General features: G+C 37.4%; 1 protein-coding gene across 1 annotated transcript in view; it reads left to right on the top strand.

Annotated features, from left to right (window-relative positions):
- Positions 1–23,109, top strand: part of edil3b (EGF-like repeats and discoidin I-like domains 3b) — a 29,218-nt gene extending 6,109 nt beyond the window's left edge. The window contains exons 3-11 of the mRNA XM_051909982.1: positions 484–513; positions 1,825–1,953; positions 9,153–9,266; positions 11,465–11,646; positions 13,590–13,745; positions 14,158–14,302; positions 14,388–14,572; positions 18,746–18,901; positions 20,963–23,109. Of these exons, the coding sequence (XP_051765942.1) occupies positions 484–513; positions 1,825–1,953; positions 9,153–9,266; positions 11,465–11,646; positions 13,590–13,745; positions 14,158–14,302; positions 14,388–14,572; positions 18,746–18,901; positions 20,963–21,112 (1,247 nt within the window). The 3' untranslated portion in view covers positions 21,113–23,109. The remainder of the gene's footprint in view (positions 1–483; positions 514–1,824; positions 1,954–9,152; positions 9,267–11,464; positions 11,647–13,589; positions 13,746–14,157; positions 14,303–14,387; positions 14,573–18,745; positions 18,902–20,962) is intronic.
- The last annotated feature ends 1,653 nt before the right edge of the window (positions 23,110–24,762 follow it).

Genomic DNA, 24,762 nt, shown 5'->3' with positions numbered 1-24,762 from the left:
TCAGACTGTACAACAAATAAAGTATCTATTTCAAAGGGGTATGATGATTTTCTAGGCACTGTAACACAAAACATCTTAAGCTAAAAATCTAAAAATGAGAAGAAATACAGTAATTTATACAAAATATAATCATATTTGGTGTCATGCAGAGACTTATGGGTATGTCCTTTTACTGTTGTTTTTTACTGTAAATTATATGGTAGTTTAAGTCAGTTTTTATTTGACAGTATTTTACAATAAAATTACATGAACATGTACAGTATGGTAAACTTACTTAATGGTATGTTAACTGGTAAGTTAACCACATAACAGATTTTTACTGTAGCATTTTTACATTCTTTTACTGAAAAAGTATAAATGAATAAAAAGTTTGTAGTGGAACTTTAGAAGGTTCTAAAGATCTAATTGGAATCTTTATTTTTAATAGTGCAGATAGAATATGTCAGAATCTCACACAAACTGTACATTCTGCTCTCTCAATAGCATCAGGCTGGGAAGAGGAATCTGTGATTGGTGAGTTTGTTTATTTGAAGTTTCCTTTAATGGTGTGTTCTCCTCATTTTAAGAAAGGTTCAAAAGAGTTTGCTCATTGAGACTCCAGATATGAAAGCCATATTAAGCAGATGGCTCACGTTCGGCTTATGAGCCGTGAACATAAATGATGTCAGCCTCGATTTCCATTCACTTGTTAATTCATATTTAAACATCTGCTTAGCGTTCATTAGGAAGTCACACTTTCTGGAATCGTCTTTTACAGCTAATGCAGTATTTATTGTGATGTTCAGACTGAGCTGAAAGACATGAAATAATAATCACCTTGTGGGAATAGTGCATGCGATTAAGTACACTGATCATCAAGTTCACTTATACATGAACCTGCAAGTAAGACTTTAAAGGGTTAGTTCACCCCAAAATGAAAATTCTGTTATTAATTACTCACCCTCATGCCGTTCCACACCTGTAAGACCTTCGTTCATCTTCAGAACACAAATTAAGATATTTTTGATAAAATCCAATGGCTCAGTGAAGCCTCCATTGCCAGCAAGATAATTAACACTTTCAAATGCCCAGAAAGCTACTAAAGACGTATTTAAAACAGTTAATCTGACTACAGTGGTTCAACCTTAATGTTACAAATGCAACAAAAAAACAAAATAATGCCTTTATTCAACAATATCTAGCGATAGGTGATTTCAAAACACTGCTTCATGAAGCTTCGAAGCTTTACGAATCTTTTGTTTCGAATCGGTGGTTCGGAGCGTGTATCAAACTGCCAAAGTCACGTGATTTCAATAAACGAGGCTTCATTATGTCATAAGTATTTCGAAATTTTAATGGTTTACCACTGGGGGGCGTGACTTTGGCAGTTTGATACGCGCTCCGAACCAATGATTTGAAACAAAAGATTCGTAAAGCTTCGAAGCTTCATGAAGCAGTGTTTTGAAATCGCTCATCACTAGATATTGCTGAATAAAGTCATTATTTTGTTGTTTTGGCGCAAAAAAAGGTATTCTCATCGCTTCATAACATTAAGGTTGAACCACTGTAGTCACATGAACTGTTTTAAATATGTCTTTAGTAGCTTTCTGGACATTTGAAAGTGTTAATTATCTTGCTGGCAATGCAGGCCTCACTGAGCCATCGGATTTGATCAAAAATATCTTAATTTGTGTTCCAAAGATGAATGAAGGTCTTACGGGTGTGGAACGACATGAGAGTGAGTAATTAATGACAGAATTTTCATTTTTGGGTGATTTAACCCTTTAAGTACCATTTAAAAATGAATCCCGCAGATTTCAGATACTATGTGTTTTCCTCATTCAGGGCCCTGCCACCCGAACCCATGTCACAACGGAGGGGTGTGTGAACACAGTGAGACATACCGCGGAGACACTTTTGTCGGATATTTGTGCAGATGTCCACTTGGCTTCGATGGTGTCCACTGCCAACACAGTAAGAAACATCTTTTTTAGGCACATTTATTTTAATTTAGTGTCAGTTATATAATGAGGAAGATTATATGATTGTACCTTATCAGTGGATATGTTTCTATTCTATATATATATATATATATATATATTTATACAGTGTTGGGGAAAGTTACTTTTAAAAGTGATGTGTTACAATATTGCTTTACTCCCCAAAAAAGTAACTAATTATGTTACTCTTTATGGAAAGTGCATTACTTTTCTCACCTTGCTGAGGCTCACTCTCTTCCAGGCCATGGACTTGTTTTTGACTGTGAAGTTCTTTTTTGCATGTGTTTAACAAGGTAATGCATTCAACAACATAGCCTATATAACATACACCTTTATTTTCTTTTAAAAACACATTTAGAATATTATATTGCATTAAAACTCAACACAAGAGTGATTTTCTTCACACACAGTATGTATGAGTTGCAGTCTGAACACGTCTTTCCGCACCCTTTTGATTGACAGGATATAATCGGCCCTGACCATCGGCAGTTTTTAAACAATCGGCGATAGTGATAATAATAGCTTTTATCGGCCGATACCTATTGTTAGCCGATACATCAGTGCATCTCTAATATATATCTCTATCTCTAGCTACCATAATAATAACATGTCTAGTTCAATGCTACAGACATCTGAATGAAACTGTCACCCACTTGAGTACTGACTGAACGCATGTCAAGTTTGTACAATGCGACAGTGCACTTGCTGTAATGTATTATTTTGGCATTAGCCAACAACTAGTGTAGAAACACAATCCACATTAATGTAAATATCTATGTTTTTCTGCTTCTTTTAATCTCAAAAACACTTGTATAGCGTATTGTACCAGAACACTTAGCAAAGTGACAAGAACATAATTAACAAAGAGCTATTTTTTGTCTGTTTGCTGCTGTAAGAGCTTGTTATTATTTGTTTTGTTTTTTTGTCCCGATTCTCCTGTTTCTGTGGTTACCTCACACCGCCTGCATTTTTCATGGATTGGGAGAAAGAATACTGTGCTCTGTTCTACACAGCCTGCACATCTTAATACACATCACACATGTGCATCAGTGACCTTAATTTGCACTGTCTCCTGAATTGACTTCTAAGCGTGGTCTATAATTAATGCCAGAGTGAAAGTACAGCTGAGAAAGATAAGACACTGAGGCTTAGTTAGCAGCTGGAGGCTGGGCGAAAACAGACTGAGCAACGGCCTTAGAAAATCATTTTGGAGAATGACATTCGGTCTCATTATCTGCACCAGTCCCCATGACCTGCTTGGTTTTTTCATAATAATTAGACTTCACAGCATTAGCCTCGTAGGATGTTTAGCTGGGTGTGACATGTATAAAAAACCAGGGATGTCACTAGACAACCTGTGCTTAGACCATTATTCCATTATAATGCAAAGCTTGTGTGAAGAGTTCCACTGAGATTTGTTGGAAAAGATAAGAAAATTAAATATGTGATGAAATAAAAAAAAATTAAAAGACAGATACACTCACTAGCCACTTTATTAGGTACACCTGTTTAACAGCTTAACGCAAATATCTAATCTGCCAGTCACATGGCAGCACATGGCTGGTCTGAATATTTCAGAAACTTCTGGTCTACTGGGATTTTCAGGCACAGCCTTTTCTAGGGTTTACAGATAACGGTCTGAAAAGAGAAAATATCCAGTGAGCGGCAGTGGGCGACAACGCCTTGTTGTTGCCAGAGGTCAAAGGAGAATGACCAGACTGGTTCTGCTGATAGAAAGGCAACAGTAAGTCAAATAACCACTTGTTACAACTGAGGTTTAGAAGAGCATCTCTGAATGCACAACACGTCCAACCTTGAAGCAGATGATCTACAGCAGCAGAAGACACACCAGTGCCACTCCTGTCAGCTGAGAACAGCAAACTGAGGCTACAATTCACAAGGGCTCAACAAAACTGGACAAAAGACGATTGGAAAAAACGTTGCTTGGTCTGATAAGTCTTGATTTCTGCTGTGACATTCAGATGGTAGGGTCAGAATCTGGCGTAAACAACATGAAAGCTGGATCAATTATGCCTTGTATAAACGGTTCAGGCTGCAGGTGGTGTAATGGTGGAGGATATTTTCTTGGCACACTTTGTGCCCCTTAGTACCAACTGAGCATCTTTTAAACGCCACAGCATACCTGAGTATTGTTGCTGACCATATCCATCCCTTTATGACCACAGTGTACCATCTTCTGATGGCTACTTCCAGCAGGATAATGCGCCGTCACAAAGCTCAAATCATCTCAACTGGATTCTTGAACTTGACAATGAGTTCAATAGAATCAAATGGCCTCCACAGTCACCAGATCTCAATCAAATAGAGCAACTTTGGGATGTGATGGAACGGGATATTCGCATCATTGATGTGCAGCCAACATATCTGCAGCAACTGTGTGATGCTATCATGACAATATGGATCAAAATCACAGAGGAATGTTTCCAGCACATTGTTGAATCTATGCCACAAAGAATAAAGGCAGTTCTGAAGGAAAAAGGTGGTCCAAACCAGTACTAGCAAGGCGATGTGTGTGTGTGTGTGTAGACCAAGAAATATTGAAACTCTATGTTTGTTGCTTTTACTATAGAACAGAAAGATAGCAGCAGAAGTGAATTTTAAATCAATAAAAAGTAAAGAATCAAAGACAGAGAATTATTAAGTTAAAAAATATAAATGAAAGAAACTGTGATGTAATATGTCCAGTTGAATCCCTAAAAAATATATATTTTCCTTTTTTAATAGACCAAGAAAAATGGCAATTGTATGTCAGTGGCTTTTACCATGAGCAGACAGACAGATTGCAGCAGAAGTGAGAGGGGGCGAGAAAGTATAGCACAGGGAAAAAGTTACCCGCTAGATCACAATTCATTTTCAATAAGAGGTTCACAGGAGAACTGGTGCAATCCCGTGAAACTGTTGTAGAGGAGCCATAAAGAAGTGAAGTACATGCCACCTCAGGGAGTGCTGCCATCCTCATCTATATCATCTATGCAGGATTTGATGCTGGTTCTGACTTAGTGTTCATACTGTGTGGAGCACCACTGACTTCATTAACCTACAGTAGTTGCCTTGGCACAACTCAGCACACTGAATTTGCATTTTGTAAGAAATGAAATGCTGAACTCAGCATGTGTTCAACAATGGCACGAGCTCTGATCAGGGGAAGAAGCAACCAAAAGGAACTTCGGCATCTCAAAATGACATTTATTAGGTCAGAAGCTCTGTGTTTTATTATGGAAAAAGCGTACAGTACCACAAATCCAGCGTGACAGCCGACCAACCCCCCTCTGCTCCTCACACCAATTTACTTGCTTGACTGCCTGGACTTTGGGCCCACGGAGGGAATCCCACCAATCAGGACGAGTTTGTTCTATCTCAACTGACAGCGTTGCTTGGATGCACATGACTAGTATGAAGGCTGAATGCCAATGGTCGTTCCCCACTATGAATGTGCCAAAGTAAAAACAATGCTTTGTGTTGGGGGTCATATCATGGACAAAGCTTTCTTTCGTTTTTGAAATAAAAGCGTTCAATGCACTACTATTTCTAGTTTAGGTTGGTAAGATTTTTAAAATGCTTTTGAAACCATTTTCTCTTAAGCATTCATTTAGTCTCTTATGCAAACAAGGTTGCATTTATTAGATCAAAAATACAGTAACACACATATATTATAAAATAACTGTTTTTCATTTGAATATATTTTAAAATGTAATTTATTCCTGTGATGCAAAGCTGAATTTTCAGCATAATTACTGCATCAGTTTTCAGTGTTAAATGATCCTTCAGAAATCATTCTAATATGCTGATTTGCTGCTCAAGACAGTTTAATATTTTGGGGTAAAACCTGATACAGTTTTTCAGCATTCTTTAATGAATAGAAAGTTCAAAAGAACAGCATTGGACCAGTTATTTTTACACCTGATCTTATTGCATATGCATTTGTAGGAGTTTCCCATTTCAGATGCAAAATTTATGGGTGGAGTATTTAAATGAATCATGCAACATGGTTTACCAAGGTCTGCGGTAGTCATTTCAGTGGTATTTGCACCAGTATTTACAACCCCCCAAAAAAACATAACTGATTGTGCGCCTGAGATGAAACTGCATCTGCGCTTTTATTAGACGGCGGGCGCATGCTAATTTTGCCCTGTTTAGTAAATCTGGCCCTTAATATGCTCATCATCACAAGTACAGTATGAGCACATTGACATATGACCACCCACATTTACATATCAATGCATATTCATCACTGCACCCAGGTGAGAACTGTGAGAACTACAGGTGAGCATATCACACATATCAGGTAAAGTAGAATGGAGGTACAGAAAGCAAGAAAGGTCTTTAATTGGACCTAAAATGCAACAAAATTGTAGAATGTGGCCTCTGTAATATTCAGTACTAAACTGAACTACATTTGTGGGATGAAAATGTCACCATTAATACTACTATTGCTCTACTTGCTGATAAAATGAGCTGGAAACCTTCCATAACAATCCAGCATCGTGACAATGAGCAAGACCCACTCACATTTTCTTCAGAAATGCAAAAGTCTAGTTTTGAAATTGCAATGAGATTTTAAGTCCTATTCCTTTAGCTTTTCTTTTTATTTTGGCACCACGCCACAAGATCCTTAAATCCCACATTTGTTCTGTTCATCCGTACTTTCATGCCCATGAGATGATGCTGTTTAAGCTGTGGATTTTGTTGTTGCCCTCCAGTGCTCTTCTGCTGTAGTAAACCCAGAGGTGTGGTTTATCTCTGCCAGATACCTGACACAATTGAGCCTATGCTCCACCTTGCAGATCTCTGAATTTCTGCTCGGACAACCCCACAGCTTGTTGTCTGTAACGAGTCTCTTGAGTTCCTTTCGTGCTGCTTAAAAATCAAAGTGAGAAGTCAGTGCAGCATAACTGTGAGATAGGAGAACATGAGCTTTTCTACTAGGAGTCAATCTGTTACGAAGCCTGCTTATTTCATGGCAACTCGTAACTATTTTACATTTTGGAGAACTGGTGGCAAATTCGTATGAATTCGTACAATCTTATGCATACTAATGTTGTCAAAAATATCGATATTTTGACATGTATCAATACTGAAATATCTGAAACGGTTCCAGTACACTTTTTCTGCAGTATTGATTCACCGATACCAGCTGCACGTTCCTGCTCTCTCTTCTCTCTGACGGTGAACTGACACACACACCCCTCCTCTCACTCACTCGTCTCATTCACTCCGGTTGAATAGTCCTTGTATTGTGCATAATTTTAGTCGTTCCCGCAATTTTTGTGCTCACACCAAAAGCACACCCACCACTAATCTATATAAATAGCGCTCTCATAAAGCTGCCTCTCAAACAGCTCCAAATTGACTTCTTTTTCGTGGCTTATTGCACTTAAACGGTCAAATACACACAAAATGGTGTCAAAATGCCCGTCTTGCTGAGTATTCAGGTAAATACAGTCTGTTTTGGAATGTAAATAGTTGAGAGAAAATGCATGTTGTATAAGGACCATTTCACACAGAACACGTTTTTGCTGTTAAAAACGTGAGACGCAGGTCAGTGGAATGAAAAAAAGTGCAAGGTCTAGAGAAGCGTTTTTTTAAAAAAAGTTGAACTTCTTTTAACTTGAGCGGCACGTTTTTAGAACGCCCTGTCATGCACAAGATGCTGCAAAAGACGCAAGACGTGAGCGCAAAGGTTAAAAACGTCCATCTAGCGCGTGTTTGCATTGAAAAACAATGGAAAAGTAGCGCAGTGGAATGGAAAAATGCTAAAAGTATATTGGATCCATGCGTAAACTCTTAAAGTGACAGCAGTCTAATAAACCTGCTGCTGTCTGTCATGTTAATCAAAAAGAAAAAGAAAATCACTCTCTGCTCTTGACTAAACTTTTGTAACTCTAATTGTAAGCATTAATCTGTATTTCATTTTTACAATAAAATAACACAGGATAGTCTTCACATTTGATTACTTTAATTTCTGTAGTATTTCTTACCTGAATACTACTGTTAGACCCACCTGAAAACCTTAAAGCCATGTTTATTTATCTCTTTATTCTATTGTAATTATTTGTGCTATTGTTTGCAATTTGTTTATTTGTTCTTATTTTATTACTAACTGTTTACTTGTCTTTTTTTGTTGTTGTAAATTTAGTTCAATGATTCAAATAAAGCCTCCCTGTGCTGTGTGTAAGCTATTGCAACCAAATTATTAAAAAATTATGAGATAATAACAAATTATCTGTATGGAGGTATATGGATCATTGAAGAATAAGGTTTTTAAAAAACATAATGAAGATATAATTAATTCTGAATGATGTCACATCCTGTCACAAAATACTGACGGCATGACTTGATCCAAAACGGTCCCTTTATATTGGTAACTCCGAATGACATCAATTAAATTAATTTTTCCGGACATTCTTTCTTATAACAAAGCAACAACTTCTACGCATAATTTTAATACCATTTATGATGTTATAAAATCATGCCAGAATAAAAAATATATACATTTATATTATATTTTTAGATATTTTAATCACAAATGAAATGGCTGTATTGGCCTTTGGACAGTTAAACCGAATGACCTTTTGACACTTCAAAATCTTTAAAATACCTTTATATGTTGCAAAATATAATTAAAACCTTTGGGATTCAATAAAAGAGATCTAGTTGTACTACCTTACATACATTGGATGTCATGTCTTTGTTTTTTATTAATATTAAGGCCCTTTGGACAAAAAATGACCCGTCACGTCATTGACCCATAAATGTCAGTTTTCCCTGTGGTATCAAAAATGGTATTGAATATCAATATTTTTCAAGGTATCATATCGAAGTTGGAAATTCCAATATCGTGTCAACACTAATGCATGCATTTTCCTACAATCTGCTTAAGCTTGACATTTGAAACAAAGTAGATTCTTCAGTATCAAAGTCTCATATGAACAACATTTAAGCAATAATATTTCCTTCTCTGCATTTAGTTTCTCTTAGCAAGTAAATAAGCAGTTTCGATGTAAATCAGTATGATGAGAGAGATTTATCATCACTGTGGCAAATCAGCGCATAATGAGAAACAATATTTGACCTTTTGGAGCTTTTTTTTTCCCAAGTTGTCACTTTTGATAATTTCCTGAGGTGCCTGTGGATGTCTGCTTGTCTTTTCAGATGTTAACGAGTGTGAGAAAAATCCTTGCAAAAATGGAGGCAGCTGCACAGACCTGCGAGCAAACTACACCTGCCAGTGTCCCGGCGAATACATGGGGCGGAACTGTCAGTACAGTAAGTGTGAATCGACTTCATCACCTCATTTAATTAAACCCATGTGCATAAATATTCGTTATCATCTCTTGAGGAGCAAACTCAAACTAAAACTGGATTCTGCATGTGTCAGCTTGGGGATGAGAGCCATCTGCCTTCGACAGCTTTTTTAGGAGAATCTGAGTGAATGAGGCCAATATGACTTTGACAGAGTAGGGTACCACATTGCTCATGAAATCATTCTGTCATTTCAATGAATTCAGGCGGGGAACTGATTCTGTGTTGCTTATTTTTGTCCATGCAACATTTCCTAGACATTCTTGCTCCTGAGTGTACCAGAAACCCCTCATAACTCACTGTACGCTCCAGGACTCCAGGACTCCAGAATACCAATACTTACATAACCATGACTTATTTGCTGGTATTTTTTGTGCTGACTCAAAACAAGATATTCCCAGCTGTAGCTTAACACATCTTTGAATGCATAATAGAATTAGTTGAAGATTACTGTCATGCACTCTTACTTACACGGCTCTCAGAGGAGCGTATATAAAGTTACTCCCCACGATAAGGTTTGGTTTGCGATCATGCTGTCCAAGCATAGCAGGCAAAGCTCCCTACGGACAAGTCTGAACAGCCTGCGGCTCCTTTTTGAATCTCCCCAGTCGGTGCGATCGTTAAGTGGAGATGGTTCAAGTACTCCGTTAATGTCTCAGCGAGCGGGCGCCATCTCCGCAGGTGGACGAACCGATGACAGCAATGACCCTAGGGAGGACATCTTAGGCTTCGAGAGTGAAGACAGCATCTCTGTGTGTGAGAGCAAGGACACAACATCCATCGATGAATCCAAGGACGTTGCATCCAAAAGTTCAGACCTGCCAGATGATTTTGAGGACAAAACGGAGAAAAATGCCATTTCCGGGGCCCATACGGAGTCTGTGGCAGGAACCTGCGAGAGCAAGAATGATATTATCATATTACCGTTTGAGACCAAGGAACACTGCATTTGTGGTATTCCTTTGAATTGCTTAATCTTCCCTTATTATATTTATTTTTTAGAGAAAGGAGACTGCCTGTTTTGCGCTGCATATTCAGTAGCGGTGTTGAATAAGTATTGCAGGACACTCTGTCAGAGTAGTTACTGATATTTCTTTTAAAAATAAAAAAGGTTCGAATGAAACAATTGTTGACATACATTAAGCGTATAGAAATGAATGTGAACATTCAGTTTTGGAAGAATTTGATCTTAAACGTTTAATTTTATATTGAAATATCTTTTGATTGTTTACTTTGGTTCAGATCTTTTCTGAAACTCCCTATAGAGATTATGGGGGTCTTTTTCTCAGGATAATCATTTGAGAAGAATGTTACTTGAGCAAAATCTCTCCAGTTAAATGTCTATGAGAAGGAAACAACTGAATATTTTAAAGGGACAGATCCCCAAAAATGAAAATTCTGTCATTAATTACTCACCGTCATGTCGTTCCAAACCCGTAAGACTTTCGTTTATCTTTGGAACACAAATGAAGATCTTTTTGATGAAATCGGAGAGATTTCTGTCCCTCCATAGACAGCTATGCAGCTGACACTTTGATGCTTTAAAAAGTTCATAAAGTATCTTAAAACTAATTCAAATGAATTGAGCAGTTTAGTCCAAACTTTCTGAAGAGACTCGATCGCTTTATATGATGAACAGATTGAATTTAGCTTTTATTCACATATAAACATTAATCAACGCACACATCAGTTGTGGTAAACGGAAGATCAAGCATGTTTGCTTCACATGTGAGAACCAGTGAGGTTCATTCTCATGTGTTACACAGCACGTTTGAGCTTCAGCAAGAACCAGTGAGGTTCATTCTTGTGTTACGCAGCAAGTTTGAGCTTGAGCTTTTCATCATATAAAGCGACCGAGTCTCTTCAGAAAATTTGGACTAAACCACTCAATTCATATGGATTAGTTTTACGATCTCTTTATGAACTTTTTAAAGCGTCTAAGTGGTAGCTGTGTAGCTGTCAATGGTGGGACAGAAAGCTCTCAGATTTCATCAAAAAGATCTTCATTTGTGTTCCGAAGATAAACATAAGTCTTACGGGTTTGTAACGACATGAGGGTGAGTAATTAATGATGGAATTTTCATCTTTGGGTGAATTATCCCTTTAAGATGAGAATAAGTTATATGTGATTTTTCTTACCATCTCTTTGTCTGTTCTCTCAGAATGTTCTGGACCTTTGGGTATGGAAGGGGGGATCATTTCGAACCAGCAGGTAACAGCTTCCTCCACGCACCGAGCTCTGTTTGGACTGCAGAAGTGGTTTCCGTACTTCGCCCGACTCAACAAGAAGGGCCTCGTCAATGCCTGGAGTGCAGCCGAGGGCGATCGATATCCATGGATTCAGGTAATCCTGCCACATTTTGACTGCATTAAATGAAAATCTAAGCTAACTTCAACAAAAAGACTATTCATTTCTTAATACAGTACACATTTAAGTCTCATCCCATGCTTTTATATTTGTTTTTTTATAACTGAATATAAATTCATAAGCAAAATATGAGCAATAGTAATAGTGGTGTTTGCCTTAACAACTAACTTAACATAACTGTATACCAACTATTCAGCACAGTAACTGCTTTCAAGGAAAAGTATAAACACCCCACAGTAATTAGTTTATACTTGGAGGCAAATTTCATCAGAGATTTTAGGACTTCTAAAGGCATGATTTCATTAGGAGACACACAGAAAGAACAGTGTGGGCGTTCACAGCCACCGTAATGACTTAAGTGGCAACCGCACACTGCCACCAGCTATGCCCACACAACACCAGCGCCCCTGGCCTTGTTCTGCTTGGCGTCCTTCGTCTGCCTGACTCCATTTTTGTGCTCTAGGGATTAAAGAAGGCTTTGATGCCAATATGCTTTTAAATAAGACCTCAATTTGTTGCTGGAAAACTGTGTTACCTGTGTGTCCAGTCCTCAGATGTTCTCATTGCTGCTTTAGAGTTTGATTTTGCATCAGGAGCCACATTTTACATTGGACATCAAGTGGTGATCCAACCCAGGATGGGTTTTCAAACGACTAGATGGCAAGGATCTCAAATAAAAATAAAATTTTGGCTTTTACATTGTCATTGTACTAAAGCAAAAACAGATTTTTAAAATAGATAAATTAGTAAATCAGTAAATAAATAATAATAATACATTTAATTTGTATTAAAGGGGTCCTTGATTATGATTTCACTTTTTTAGCTTTAGTTAGTGTGTAATGTTGTTGTTTTTTATTGCAGAGAACGGGAACATACAGAAGAATAAGCATACAGTACATAATATCTGTAATGTTTGATGTTTGCACATAAACAACATCTGCAAAGTTACAATGCTCAAAGTTCAATGCAAAGGGAGATATTTTCTTTTATAGAAATTGCTTTTTAAGGACTACAACAAACATCTGGTAGGACTACAATCAGCTTCTTCCTGGGTTGGTGACATCACAAAGCCCAAAATTTTAAGCTGTATTTTGAGCTGAAACTTCACAGACACATTCTGGGGACACCAGAGACTTATATTACATCTTGTAAAAGGGGCATAATGGGTCCCCTTTAATTTCATTACCTGACAGCCACTATCAGGGTTCATTCGTTCAAAGCAGCAGAAAGTTTCAGGCGTTGGTTCCAGGAGCATTTTTTCCATTAATTTCTCCCATAGGTATTTTAAAAAACTACTTAATGACTTTGGTGATGGAAAGAACTACAATCCCATGAAGCATTTCAAATTGAATTTAAATCTATGGTGAAAAATAAAACTATTCATTTACAGTTGATGATAATATCTATAAAAACGATATATTTTATATTTGTTGCAAAATATGCTGACTCGATTACGTCATTCGCGGTGCTTCATTGGGAGTGGGTGGTTCTTTTGGTGCAATTTGCTTGCCGCGACTCTCTGATTGGTGGAATTTCTGCACAGTATCATGGGTAATGTAGTTTTTCACTACTAATTCGCTTTTAAAAACAATTCTTTTAAAAATAAGTTGAAATAATGCAATCAGATGGCTTCAACAAAAGTATATCTCATCAATTAACAACCTCGGAACTCACAACAGGTCCGTCTTTAAAGGAAAAAAAGAATCCCGTTTTTCTGTTGAACTGTTGAACTATATATATATAGAGAGAGTGCAAACTTTCATAGCTAACTTCCACACAGCCCCTCTCCAGATACACGGCCATTATTGTCTCTACCACAGCAATTTCTGATAGGGACAAATTATTACTCCACAGCCCACGAGGCTTCGCTCGTTCATCTTGTGAGCTGAGGCCATCGATTTTATGCTGTCCCCTCACAGATAAATCTACAGCGGAGGATGAGGGTGACCGGACTGATAACACAGGGTGCCAAGCGAATCGGAAGCCCCGAGTATGTGAAATCATATAAAGTGGCATACAGCGATGACGGAAAGGCCTGGAGCATGTTTAAAGTCAAGGACACAGATGAGGACATGGTAAGACAGGGCACGCCGTTCGTTCCAGATGAGATGAGAGAGCCTGGGGGGATTTTTTTAAATTAAGAAAGTGTACGCTTAAGAACTTCTCCTGCCAACTTGTCCCTCTTTCCAGTTTTTATTTTTATCAGTCAGACTCTTCTTATTTTATACATCTGCAACAAATCTGCCTGTGAACTGTTTTATCCCTTCAATGTAACATTTATCTTAATTTAGGCCAGCTATATTTGAATTCTTGTTTTATATGATTTAGCATCATTGTACGTGATTATTTGACCTGCGAATGTAAAGTACAATAAGCAAATGCTTTTGGTGTTTTATAATATTTGTACATATTTGCATGATTTGTGATTTTTGCATTTTTGGATGTTTTTATTTTTGCTATTAAAAGTTTTATGCTATTTTAATGCAGATATTCACAGGAAATACCGATAACAATGCCCCCTCGGCCAACTCCTTCAGCCCACCGATTGAAGCGCAATACATCCGTATTTACCCACAAGTCTGCAGGAAACACTGCACACTGCGAATGGAGCTCCTGGGCTGTGAGCTCACAGGTCTGTGTTTTGACACTATGGGCACAGTGTTCAACACAGTCATGAGTCATGAGAATTATGTTCACTCTTGCAATTGTTTTTTCAGGATGCTCAGAGCCCATAGGGATGAAGACCGGACACATCCAGGACTATCAAATAACCTCCTCCAGTGTGTTTCAGACCCTGAACATGGACATGTTCTCCTGGGAACCCTCCAAGGCCAGACTGGACAAACAGGGCAAGGTCAATGCATGGACGTCAGCCCATAACGACCAATCACAGTGGCTGCAGGTGAGACTTGAGACTTTCATGCTGTAAATATTACTGTGTATATACTGTACACTCACCGGCCACTTTATTAGATAGACCTTGCTAGTACCAGGTTTTGGTACCCTTTTTCCTTCAGAACTGCCTTAGTTCTTCGTGGCATAGATTCAACAAGTTGCTGGAAGCATTCCTCAGTGATTTTGGTCCATATTGACATGAGAACATCACACAGTTGCTGCAGATTTGTCGGCTGCACATCCATGATGAGAATCTCTTGTTCCAGCACATCCCAAAGGATTGAGATCTGGTGACTGTGAAGCTCATTTGAGTGAACTCATTGTCATGTTCAAGAAACCAGTTTGAGATGATTTGAGCTGAGTGTGTTATCCTGATGGAAGTAGATGGTAAACCATGGTCATAAAGGGATGGACATGGTCAGCAACAATACTCAGGTATGCTGTGGCGTTTTAAAGATGCTCAATTTGTACTAAGGGGTACAAAGTGTGCCAAGAAAATATCCTCCACACCATTACACCAGCAGCTGCCTGAACTGTTGATACAAGGCAGGATTGATCCAGCTTTCATGTTCTGACCCTCCCATCTGAATGTCGCAGCAGAAATCGAGACTCATCAGACCAATCAGTGTTTTTCCAATTGTCTTTTGTCCAGTTTTGGTGAGCCCTTGTGAATTATAGCCTCAGTTTCATGTTCTCGGCTGACAGGAGTGGCACTGGTGTGTCTTCTGCTGCTGTACCTCATCTGCTTCAATTTTCGACGCGTTGTATGTTCAGAGATGCTCTTCTAAACATTGGTTGTAACAAGCGGTTATTTGAGTTACTGTTGCCTTTCTATCAGCTCTAAACAGTCTGGCCATTCTCCTCTGATCTCTGGCATCAACAAGGCATTTTAACCCACAGAACCAGTAGCCCTTCACTGCAGAACACTTGATATCCAGGGGGCGGAGACGGTAGGTTAAGGGATATGTAAAGTGGTAGGAGTTGGATCCAGATGCAGGGGGTGGAGATGGGTAGGTTTAGATCCAGGGGGCAGAGACGGGTAGGTTTAGGGGTATGTAAAGTGGGAGGAGTTGGATCTAGATCCAGACCCCGCCCCCTGGATCTTGTGTTCTGCAGTGAGGACCATCTCCACAGAACTGCCACTAACTGGATATTTTCTCTTTTTCGGACCATTATCTGTAAACCCTAGAGATGGTTGTGCGCGAAAATCCCAGTAGATCAGCAGTTTCTGAAATACTCAGACCAGCCCATCTGGCACCAACAACCATGCCACATTCAAAGTCATTAAATCACATTTCTTCCCCATTCTGATGCTCAGTTTGAACTTCAGCAGATCGTCTTGACCATGTCTACATGCCTAAATGCATTTGCTGACATGTGATGGGCTGATTAGATATTTGCATTAAAAAGCAGTTAAATGGGTGTACCTAATCAAGTGGCTGGTGAGTGTACTACTATCTACTGTTCAAAAGTTTGGGCTCAGTAACATTTTTTTGAAAGAAATTAATACTTTTATTCACCAAGGACACATTAAATTGATCAAAAGTGGAAAAAAATGAGATTTTGCTCGTTAAGACTAAATATCAAGCTTTTCTGTGTTTTCGCTGTTGTTTTTTCCTCTTATCATAATTTTTTTAACCCATTGTTAAAAACACTATAAATCATGGTTTATGAAGCTCTATCTGGAATTGTGGTGCCAAAGGTGCTCAAATGTTATTTAGCAACAGGACAACCAATCGTGAACTAAACAATGTTTACTACATTAAATATTCATGACTTTGTACAGTTTCTGCCTCTGAGGGAGTTTAAAAGTCACACAGTGACAAGCACAAATTGGAGTGATAAACAGCTGGTATTATTTTTACGACAGCCAGAGAATATTTATGTGGTGATTTTAGGATTTCTAAGTAGGCACCAAATAGGATATTATATCATAAAAGTTATTTCAGCCAATTGGATTATTTAGAGATCCAAGTGGGCTGAATTTGACACATGGTGGGTGGTAGGATGTGGCATCAACCTTGTTCAGTATATGATTTTAGCCAAAATTTTCCATGCCACAAACACATTCATCCTCATGCAATCAATATACTGCAGGATAATCTTTCATTTCTTCCATAACCCTCCATGTCCACTCACAGGTCAGTTTGAGGTCATCTACTGCACCACCAACATCACTAATCTAGCTAAACTGGTAGACCACTCATTGTCAGTGTTTGCCCTGCTGATAAAACTGACCGTAAATCTGAACTCGTTCTCAGAACTGAGAGTCATGATGGTTTTAAATGGCTGAGTCTGTATCCATTGAACTGAGATTGGGAAATTGGATCCGAGAGACCAGCCTAATGTATATATTATATTACACCTGCACGCTTGCAGAGCCGAGCCCAGCCGCTCAAACCCTCCTCTGAGATTGCAGAGCTGCTGTGAATGCTGCTCACGTCAGTCCAGGTCAGAAAGCAGAACCTCATGAAATAATAATACGGAGGCAGGAGGAGAGAGAGCGAAAGAAACTGACTGCACAGTTGTGTCCCATTCAGGATGTAGGAAACCAAACAAAAACATTCATATAACAGCTGTAGATTTTAATTATATGCCTACATTTCATTGTTTAATATGAATTATCCATAAATACTGTATGTTATCATATGAGGTATTTCCAGAAATATATGATATTAATAATTATTAAAATAGCAATAATAATATTTATTTTATTTATTTTAATATGACGGAATAGATATTTCTCTAAACTAATTTCAATACTGTAAAAACAATTAAAAATAAAAATATTATTTTAAAATAAAAAGAATAAAAATATAAAAAAGTATCGCCTATGATGTGAATTTATTAAATATAATGATATGAGTACAAATGTGCTTATTGTACTTATAAGTACTTAATTCATTATATTTAATACATTTTAATTTACTCAATATACCATTTATAATAAATAATAAATTAATAATTGCTATGCCATTATTTTATAGAGCTGTTTGAAAACAAAATGATGCTTTGTCAGAGTTAAATTCTGCTTTGATGGTTGTGTTAATTCATTTTTCAATTCTTTTTTCAACTAAAGTTCTTTAGCTGAGAAAAAGACATTAGTCTGCAAAATGTATCTTAAAATAAAGAGACTTAAAAATAAATAGAACTATGTTATTATAATTAATATTATTATTAGTCTCATTAAAGTTATTTGACCTATTATGACAAAAAAAAGAAAAGAAAATAGGTATAAATGGTCTACATTTTGTCATTTTTTAATGTTTTAAATACAATTTACATAAACACGCCCTGTGGGTGTGGCCAATTTAATTCATGAATTGAAAAACATGAATTTGCCCAACCCTAACCATCCAGAGATGTATATGCTGAATTTAGCGAGAAGCACACTGTAGTTTCAGGCCTTTGGGCATCATGTCATCTTCATTTTCATGAGGCACGGCCAAGTTCATTAATCAGGACTGGCAAAAAACAAGAAGCTCCAGAGCAGTTAATTACAGCAGACTTGAAATCCTGTAATACCACTAAAGTAATAGACTTACAAAATCCAGCGTCCTGAAGACGTTCCTGCGGTGTCAGTGGCGCTGATTTACTCCGGTCCTCCGAGGGGAAACTCTGCAGTGCAGACGAGCGCTGTGATTTACTCTGACGTCCATCATCCCGTGAAGGGCACTAAATTCAAGCTGTATTGAACAGATAACAGGTTGAGAGAAAGTCCTACCAAAGCAGGTGTGAGATTTGTTTTACCCTCAGACACCTTTCTAGTGATTTGCAGAGGAATAACCTACTTTACAGTGACACTTTTAGACATGAGCAGAGCCGTCTACACTGCAAGCGCCTTCAGTTGGATGCCCCGTTTCTATTTTTGCACAGCTACTCCTGCAATTTTACTATTCCCTTTTCATCATTTTATTTCATTGTTGCTGAAATCTATCTTTGAGCTCAATACACCATAACTACACCATTTTCTCCCTTCAAAATTAGCTGTATGCTGATGAAAAAAAAAAAACATTTTCTGTAGATAACATAAAAATTGTAAATATTTCATTGCATTATAATAGATGTTTTAGAAGGGTTTTTTTTTTTTTTGGAGTGTAAAATGTGCTTCTTAAGTGATATATGTGGGCTGTGGGCTGCTGTTTTCTTCACAGAAACATCTCTCTCTCATTATCACCAGGTGGATTTGCTGATTACAACCAAAATCACAGGAATTATCACCCAAGGAGCCAAAGATTTCGGGCATGTACAGTTTGTTGGTTCCTTTAAATTGGCGTTCAGTAATGATGGAGAGAGATGGCTCATATATCAGGATGAGAAACAACAGAAGGATAAGGTAGGACACTTGCTGTGTTCAATGGAGTATGTGAATGAACCTGTATGTTTCATTTTTGATATTTGATGCTATTTGAAGGAGATACCATACTTTTTTTTATTTATTTACCTTCTTTACCTTATGAGAATTTAATGTCTTTCATAAAAATCACTCAGGTGATTGTAAGGAATAGATGGAGCCTCTCACACAGACTCAGTGAAGGACATGACATTGGCATTAGCTGCGAGACATTTTGAACCTCTCAGCATTTTTATGACAATCTCCCACCTCTAGCTGAAGAATCACCTCCATGCTTCCAGTCCGGAGCGGCAGCAGCTGACAAGACGAAAGCTTTTGTCAGACACAAAACTCCAGCAGAAGTCCTTCTATAAAGAAGAGAGACAGTTATTTCTATTTAACATTCATTAGACAAATACAACTTGACTGATTCCAGTGTTGCTGTGTGGTTGATAAGGTGTTCCAGGTGCTTCTGAGTGCATTGATTGATTGTTTATTTATTATTTTAAAATAAAATATTATAAAAATGAGTAAATATTAAAATTAAATTAAATATTTTTCCAATTTTGACAATATTCAATATATAACACAATGTTATTTTTAACAGCCACTGTAGCCAGGTAAAGTGTTTAATATAAGAACTAAAATGCAGTGAAAGTCTAGAAATAATCATAGCATATTTTCCATAATTTTTAATTAAATAGACACAAAAATAATTTTATATATAAGCACACTGCCATTCAAAAGTATGAGGTCATTAAGATAAAACAAAATGATATTTTTTTTTCAGTAAGGATGCATTAAATTTATCGAAAGTGACAGTAAGGATATTTATAATTTCAGCATATTAGAATGATTTCTGAAGGATCATGTGACAATGAAGACTGGAGTAATGATGCTGAAAATTCAGCTTTACATCACAGGAATAAATTACATTTTAAAATATATTCAAATATAAAACAGGTATTTTAAATTGATGAATATTTTACAGTATTTCTGTTTTTACTGTATTTTTGATCAAATAAATGCAGCCTTGGTGAGTTTAAGACACTTTTAAAAACTTATATTAAAAAATATTGCTGACTTTTGAATGGTAGTGTAGGTAAATATTGTTATTTATTACTAAAATATTTTAATAAATGAAAAAAATTGTTTGTTGTTCCATAGAATTAAAGGGATAGTTCACCCAAAAATGAAAATTATCATATGATTTACTCACCCTCAAGCCATCCTAGGTGTATATGACTATCTTCTTTCAGATGAACATAAGCTAGTTATTTGAATTTATAAAGTTTTAAATATAGATATTTTCTTACAAAAACCCATTGCTTCGCTTCAGAAGGCCTTCATTAACCCTCTGGAGCCGTATTATAATGAATGAATGCATTTTTTTTTTTTTTTTTTTGGCTTTAAAATGTGCCCCCATTATAAAGCTTGGAGGAGCAAAGATATTTTTAAATATATCTCAGATTGTGTTCATCTGAAAGAAGATCATCATATACACCTAGGATGGCTTGAGGGTGAGTAAATCATGGGAAAATTTTCGTTTTTGGCTCAACTATCCCTTAAGTCATACAGGTTTACTCATGAGGGTGAATAATGACAGAATTTAAGTAAACATTCCCTTTTTTCACTTTTTTTCAGTCTCAAGATGTGATGTGTTATCTTTTCTCCTCATAACCCTCTTCCTTCCCTCTGAACATACAGAGACGGTGGTTTTTGTCCTCTAAATACACACACACACACACACACACACACTGTAAGGTCATGAGTGTCATGGCTGGGGGTTGTTAGTGGTGTTGGGTGGGTAATCTATTCTGACAGTGTGCTGATAAGAGACGGTCTACTGGAATAGATTCTCTCAGAGGACTAATCTGTGAACGACGTCCTTTAACGAGTGCTATTAAAAGAGCGCAGGTTAAGGGTGTATGAAAGCCAAACGTTTGCTTTATATGGCCTATTTCGCTGCCACATTATTGTGCACTTTTACATGACATCAGAATGTGGTCCTTTCACCTGATTCAGCATTTTTAATAATTCATTGTCCTGCTGTGTCATTGGCAGATCTTCCAAGGAAACTTTGACAATGAAACACACAGAAAGAACGTGATAGATCCGCCGATCTACGCCCGATTCATCCGGATTCTTCCGTGGTCGTGGTACGGACGCATCACTATGAGGGCGGAGCTTCTGGGCTGTCCGGAGGAACAGTGAAAGTTTGCCACATTTATGACAGACTGTGTAAAAATAACTTTAAACATTTCTAATGGTGATCTTTCAAGGATGCTGTTGAGACTTGTCTGATTTGAAAATGAAAGATCTTTTGATTACAGTCGATTATGATTGTGATGACTTTGAATGGATTTTTTTTTCTTTTTCCTGAAAATATCACAATGCTTTTCAAATGTTACTGTCACTGTACAAATGACTACTTTTATTTGAGAGTATAAACAGCTGAAGTAGGTCAATTGAATCCACTCAGGTCAAAGGTCACCTGCTAGAATAGTACTTTGAGTTCATGATTTATGAATAATAGAAGGAGGTACTGAGAACTGTTAACATTCTTACAAATTTATGTATATTAACTACTGAATGGTGTTCATTTGTAATTTATTAATATTCAATCAAAGCAAACTCAAAGAATGAATAGTAGGGGAGAGTGGGGTAAACTGTGCCGCTTATCAAGATTTATTTTACACAAACAAAGACTAAAGGTGTGGTCACTTTTACTGTATGGTGAATTTTTGTGGTTGAAAGCTTATTTAAATAAAAAAGGTAAATGTGACTTTTTATCTCAGAATTCTGAGAAAAAAACTGAATTGTGAGATATAAATATCATAAAGAAATTAATATAAATATTAATATACTTTTTTCTTGCAATTGCGAGTTCATATCTTGCAGTTCTGACTTTTTTCTTTCTAATGAATAAGATATAAACTTGAAATTCTGAGGGGGAAAAAAATGGAATTTTGAGAAAACTCGCAATTACCTTTTTTATTTTTTTTTATTCCATGATGGAAAGAAGCTTCCATAGAAATCCAGTTATTTAAATAAGAATCAATGCAGTTTTTCGGAATTTCACGTGAGGATTTTCACAAAAGATGTTCCTACTCAGATTTGCCGCTTTGACCAATATGGAAGCTCGTTTCCGCCATGAAATAAAAAATAAAAAAGGTAATTGTGAGTTTTTATCTCATAATTCTGACTATTTTTCTCGCAATTGCGAGATATAAACTCACAATTGTGAGTTATAAAGTCAGAATTGCGTGAAAAAGTCAAAATTGCGAGTTATAAAATCAGAATTGTGAGATAAAAAGTCGCATTTACCTTTTAAATTTTTTTTATTTAGTGGCGAAAACAAGCTTCCATAATAAAAAGCTGCTTGGTTTGAAAATGACTTCAAGCATCGCTACACTATTGACAATAGACAGTGGAACTTTCTACTGAAATTGAACTAATGTGACATCATATTTCAGAAGAAAGTGTCTATAATAACCACAGTGGTTCAGTGACACAACTTGCCCCATGTTAGGGGTAACCCGTGACATCATGGGGTACACTGAATAATTGGGAAAAATGTGAATATATTTACTTTTCCAATAAAGTACATATGAACATAAATGAAAAAGAACAATTTACTAATGCATAATCCCATTCTAAACATGTTGCTGCACATAATTTGCATTTTCATAACCCAGCCAAAAATTTTAATATTCAAAATATTTGGGGTGACACATCTTACCCCACTCTCCCTACATACAGCTACAGGTAGAATTATTTCAGAACAATATAGTATTCAGTATTTCATATCCTGTCAAATATCCATGAAATCTAAATTAAATTAGTTCCTAGATGGGAAAAAAAAGATTTTTGTACCGTCGAATATTACGTTTCAGTCGGAAATATGTCACAATATAGAAGTGAAATGGGTTGCAGGCTGCGTTTCATGTCGACTTGTAGCAAGCATACAATTTTCTTCCTTTCTTTCTTTTGTAGTGTTTTTGAAAATGTGTAAATATAATACAGTAAACAGCCAGAGCAGTTTGGTAAATGTATATCTATACTAGCTTTCTATTTCTTCATAGCAGTATTCACTGGACAGTTACTGAACAAACCTGATTATAATGTAATATAGTATTACTGAACTGGTCATTTTAAAAATAAAAATCAAACTGTGAGACTGTTCCTGCACAGCTACAGTTCTATATCCACTGTGTCTGAATATGCATAAGGACATTTAGTTGCAGGTCTGTTCCGATTTCGCTGATGTTTTCACTTTGCATACTTCAATAACCACAACAAGCACACGGCCTGACCTTGAACACACAATTACTTTCATAAAATACAGTATGCAGAGGAAAGCTATTGGGTGAGGATTGTAGATTGGTTTGATGTACATTCTGTAACACACACCAGATTTTTCAAAGACTTTGTATGTTGACATGTATCAATTCTGTATACCAGCTTAAAATGTCCAAACTGCTCTTTGGAACCTGACAGATGGTTTACTGCTGGTCCAAAGTGGTCTGTCAGGTTAACATCAGGTCCACCTGCTTCTAGGCCACCTAACTCACCAATCTAAACCAGCTTGGACCGATTAGAAACCATGTAAACCAGCTACCACCTGTTTTAGCTAGATTTTCCTTATCTAGAAATAAGAATATTTGGATTATGTTGACATGATAACCTTAGTAACACACGGACACACACACACACACACGTTGGGTTTCATTGTTTTATGGGAACTTTCCGTAGACATAATGATTTTTATACTGTACAAACTGTATATTCTATCCCCTAATCCTAAACCTACCCATCACAGAAAACTTTCTGAATTTTTACATTTTCAATAAACATCATTAAGTGCGATTTATAAGCTGTTTTTCTCATGCCGACCAAAAAAAGTCCCCACAAGGACAAGGATTACGGATATTGCCATCTTTGTGGGTGTAACCAGTCCTACTCGACCTGCTCCAAGCGGGACTTGAACCGCCGTCTCCGGCATGGGAGGCGGGCACACTAACAAAGATGCTAAAGACCGCAATAGCGTCAGTCACTAGCGCACCTCTTGAGGCCAGGGTAGTGAGGTTTACACGCACAGCTCTTACTAGCTTGCTTCCGTTACACTCACCCTCCCTAAACCTCACTCCCATCTGGGTCACGGCACCAAATGTAACCAGTCCTACTCAACCCGCTCTGAGCGAGATTCAAACCGGCGTCTCTTGCACGGGAGGCAGGCATGCTAACAAGGACGCTAAAGACCGCAGTCTATAGCGTCAATCGCTAGCGTGCCTCTTGAGGCCAGGGGAGTGAGATTTACATGCAGAGCCCTTACTAGCTTGCCTCCAGTACACTCGCCCCCCTAAACCTCACTCCCATCTGGGTCATGGCGCCAAATGTAACCGGTCCTACTCAAATAATTTCGAGCGGGATTTGAACTGGTGTCTCTGGCATGGGAGGTGGGCGCGCTAACAAGGACGCTAAAGACCACAGCCTCTAGCGTCAGTCGCTAGTGCGCCTCTTGAAACCAGGGGAGTGAGGTTTACATGCACAGCTCTTACTAGCTTGCTTCCGTTACACTGGGACATTTTGTCCCTATAATGTAGGGTTTACCAGGACCGCACACACACACACACACACACACACACACACACACCTCAGTCATCTGAAAATCAAAGTGCAAATGCGCAAAGATGCAAATTTTGATTTTAAAAAGCTGAAAAGGAAGAAAAAGTGTCAGACGTTAACACTTGAAGAAGAAACGGGTTCATTCACCTGCAAACATAATCAGAACTGGCAGAAGTGATAAATATAGACTTTGATGTCATTTACACGAGTGACACAACAATGCAAAGTTAAAACAC

Source organism: Ctenopharyngodon idella, chromosome 10 (assembly GCF_019924925.1).
Source record: "Ctenopharyngodon idella isolate HZGC_01 chromosome 10, HZGC01, whole genome shotgun sequence".
Taxonomy (NCBI): Eukaryota; Metazoa; Chordata; class Actinopteri; order Cypriniformes; family Xenocyprididae; genus Ctenopharyngodon; species Ctenopharyngodon idella.
The sequence above is the reverse complement of the archived record's forward strand: the minus strand, read 5'-3'. Positions and strand labels throughout refer to the sequence as shown.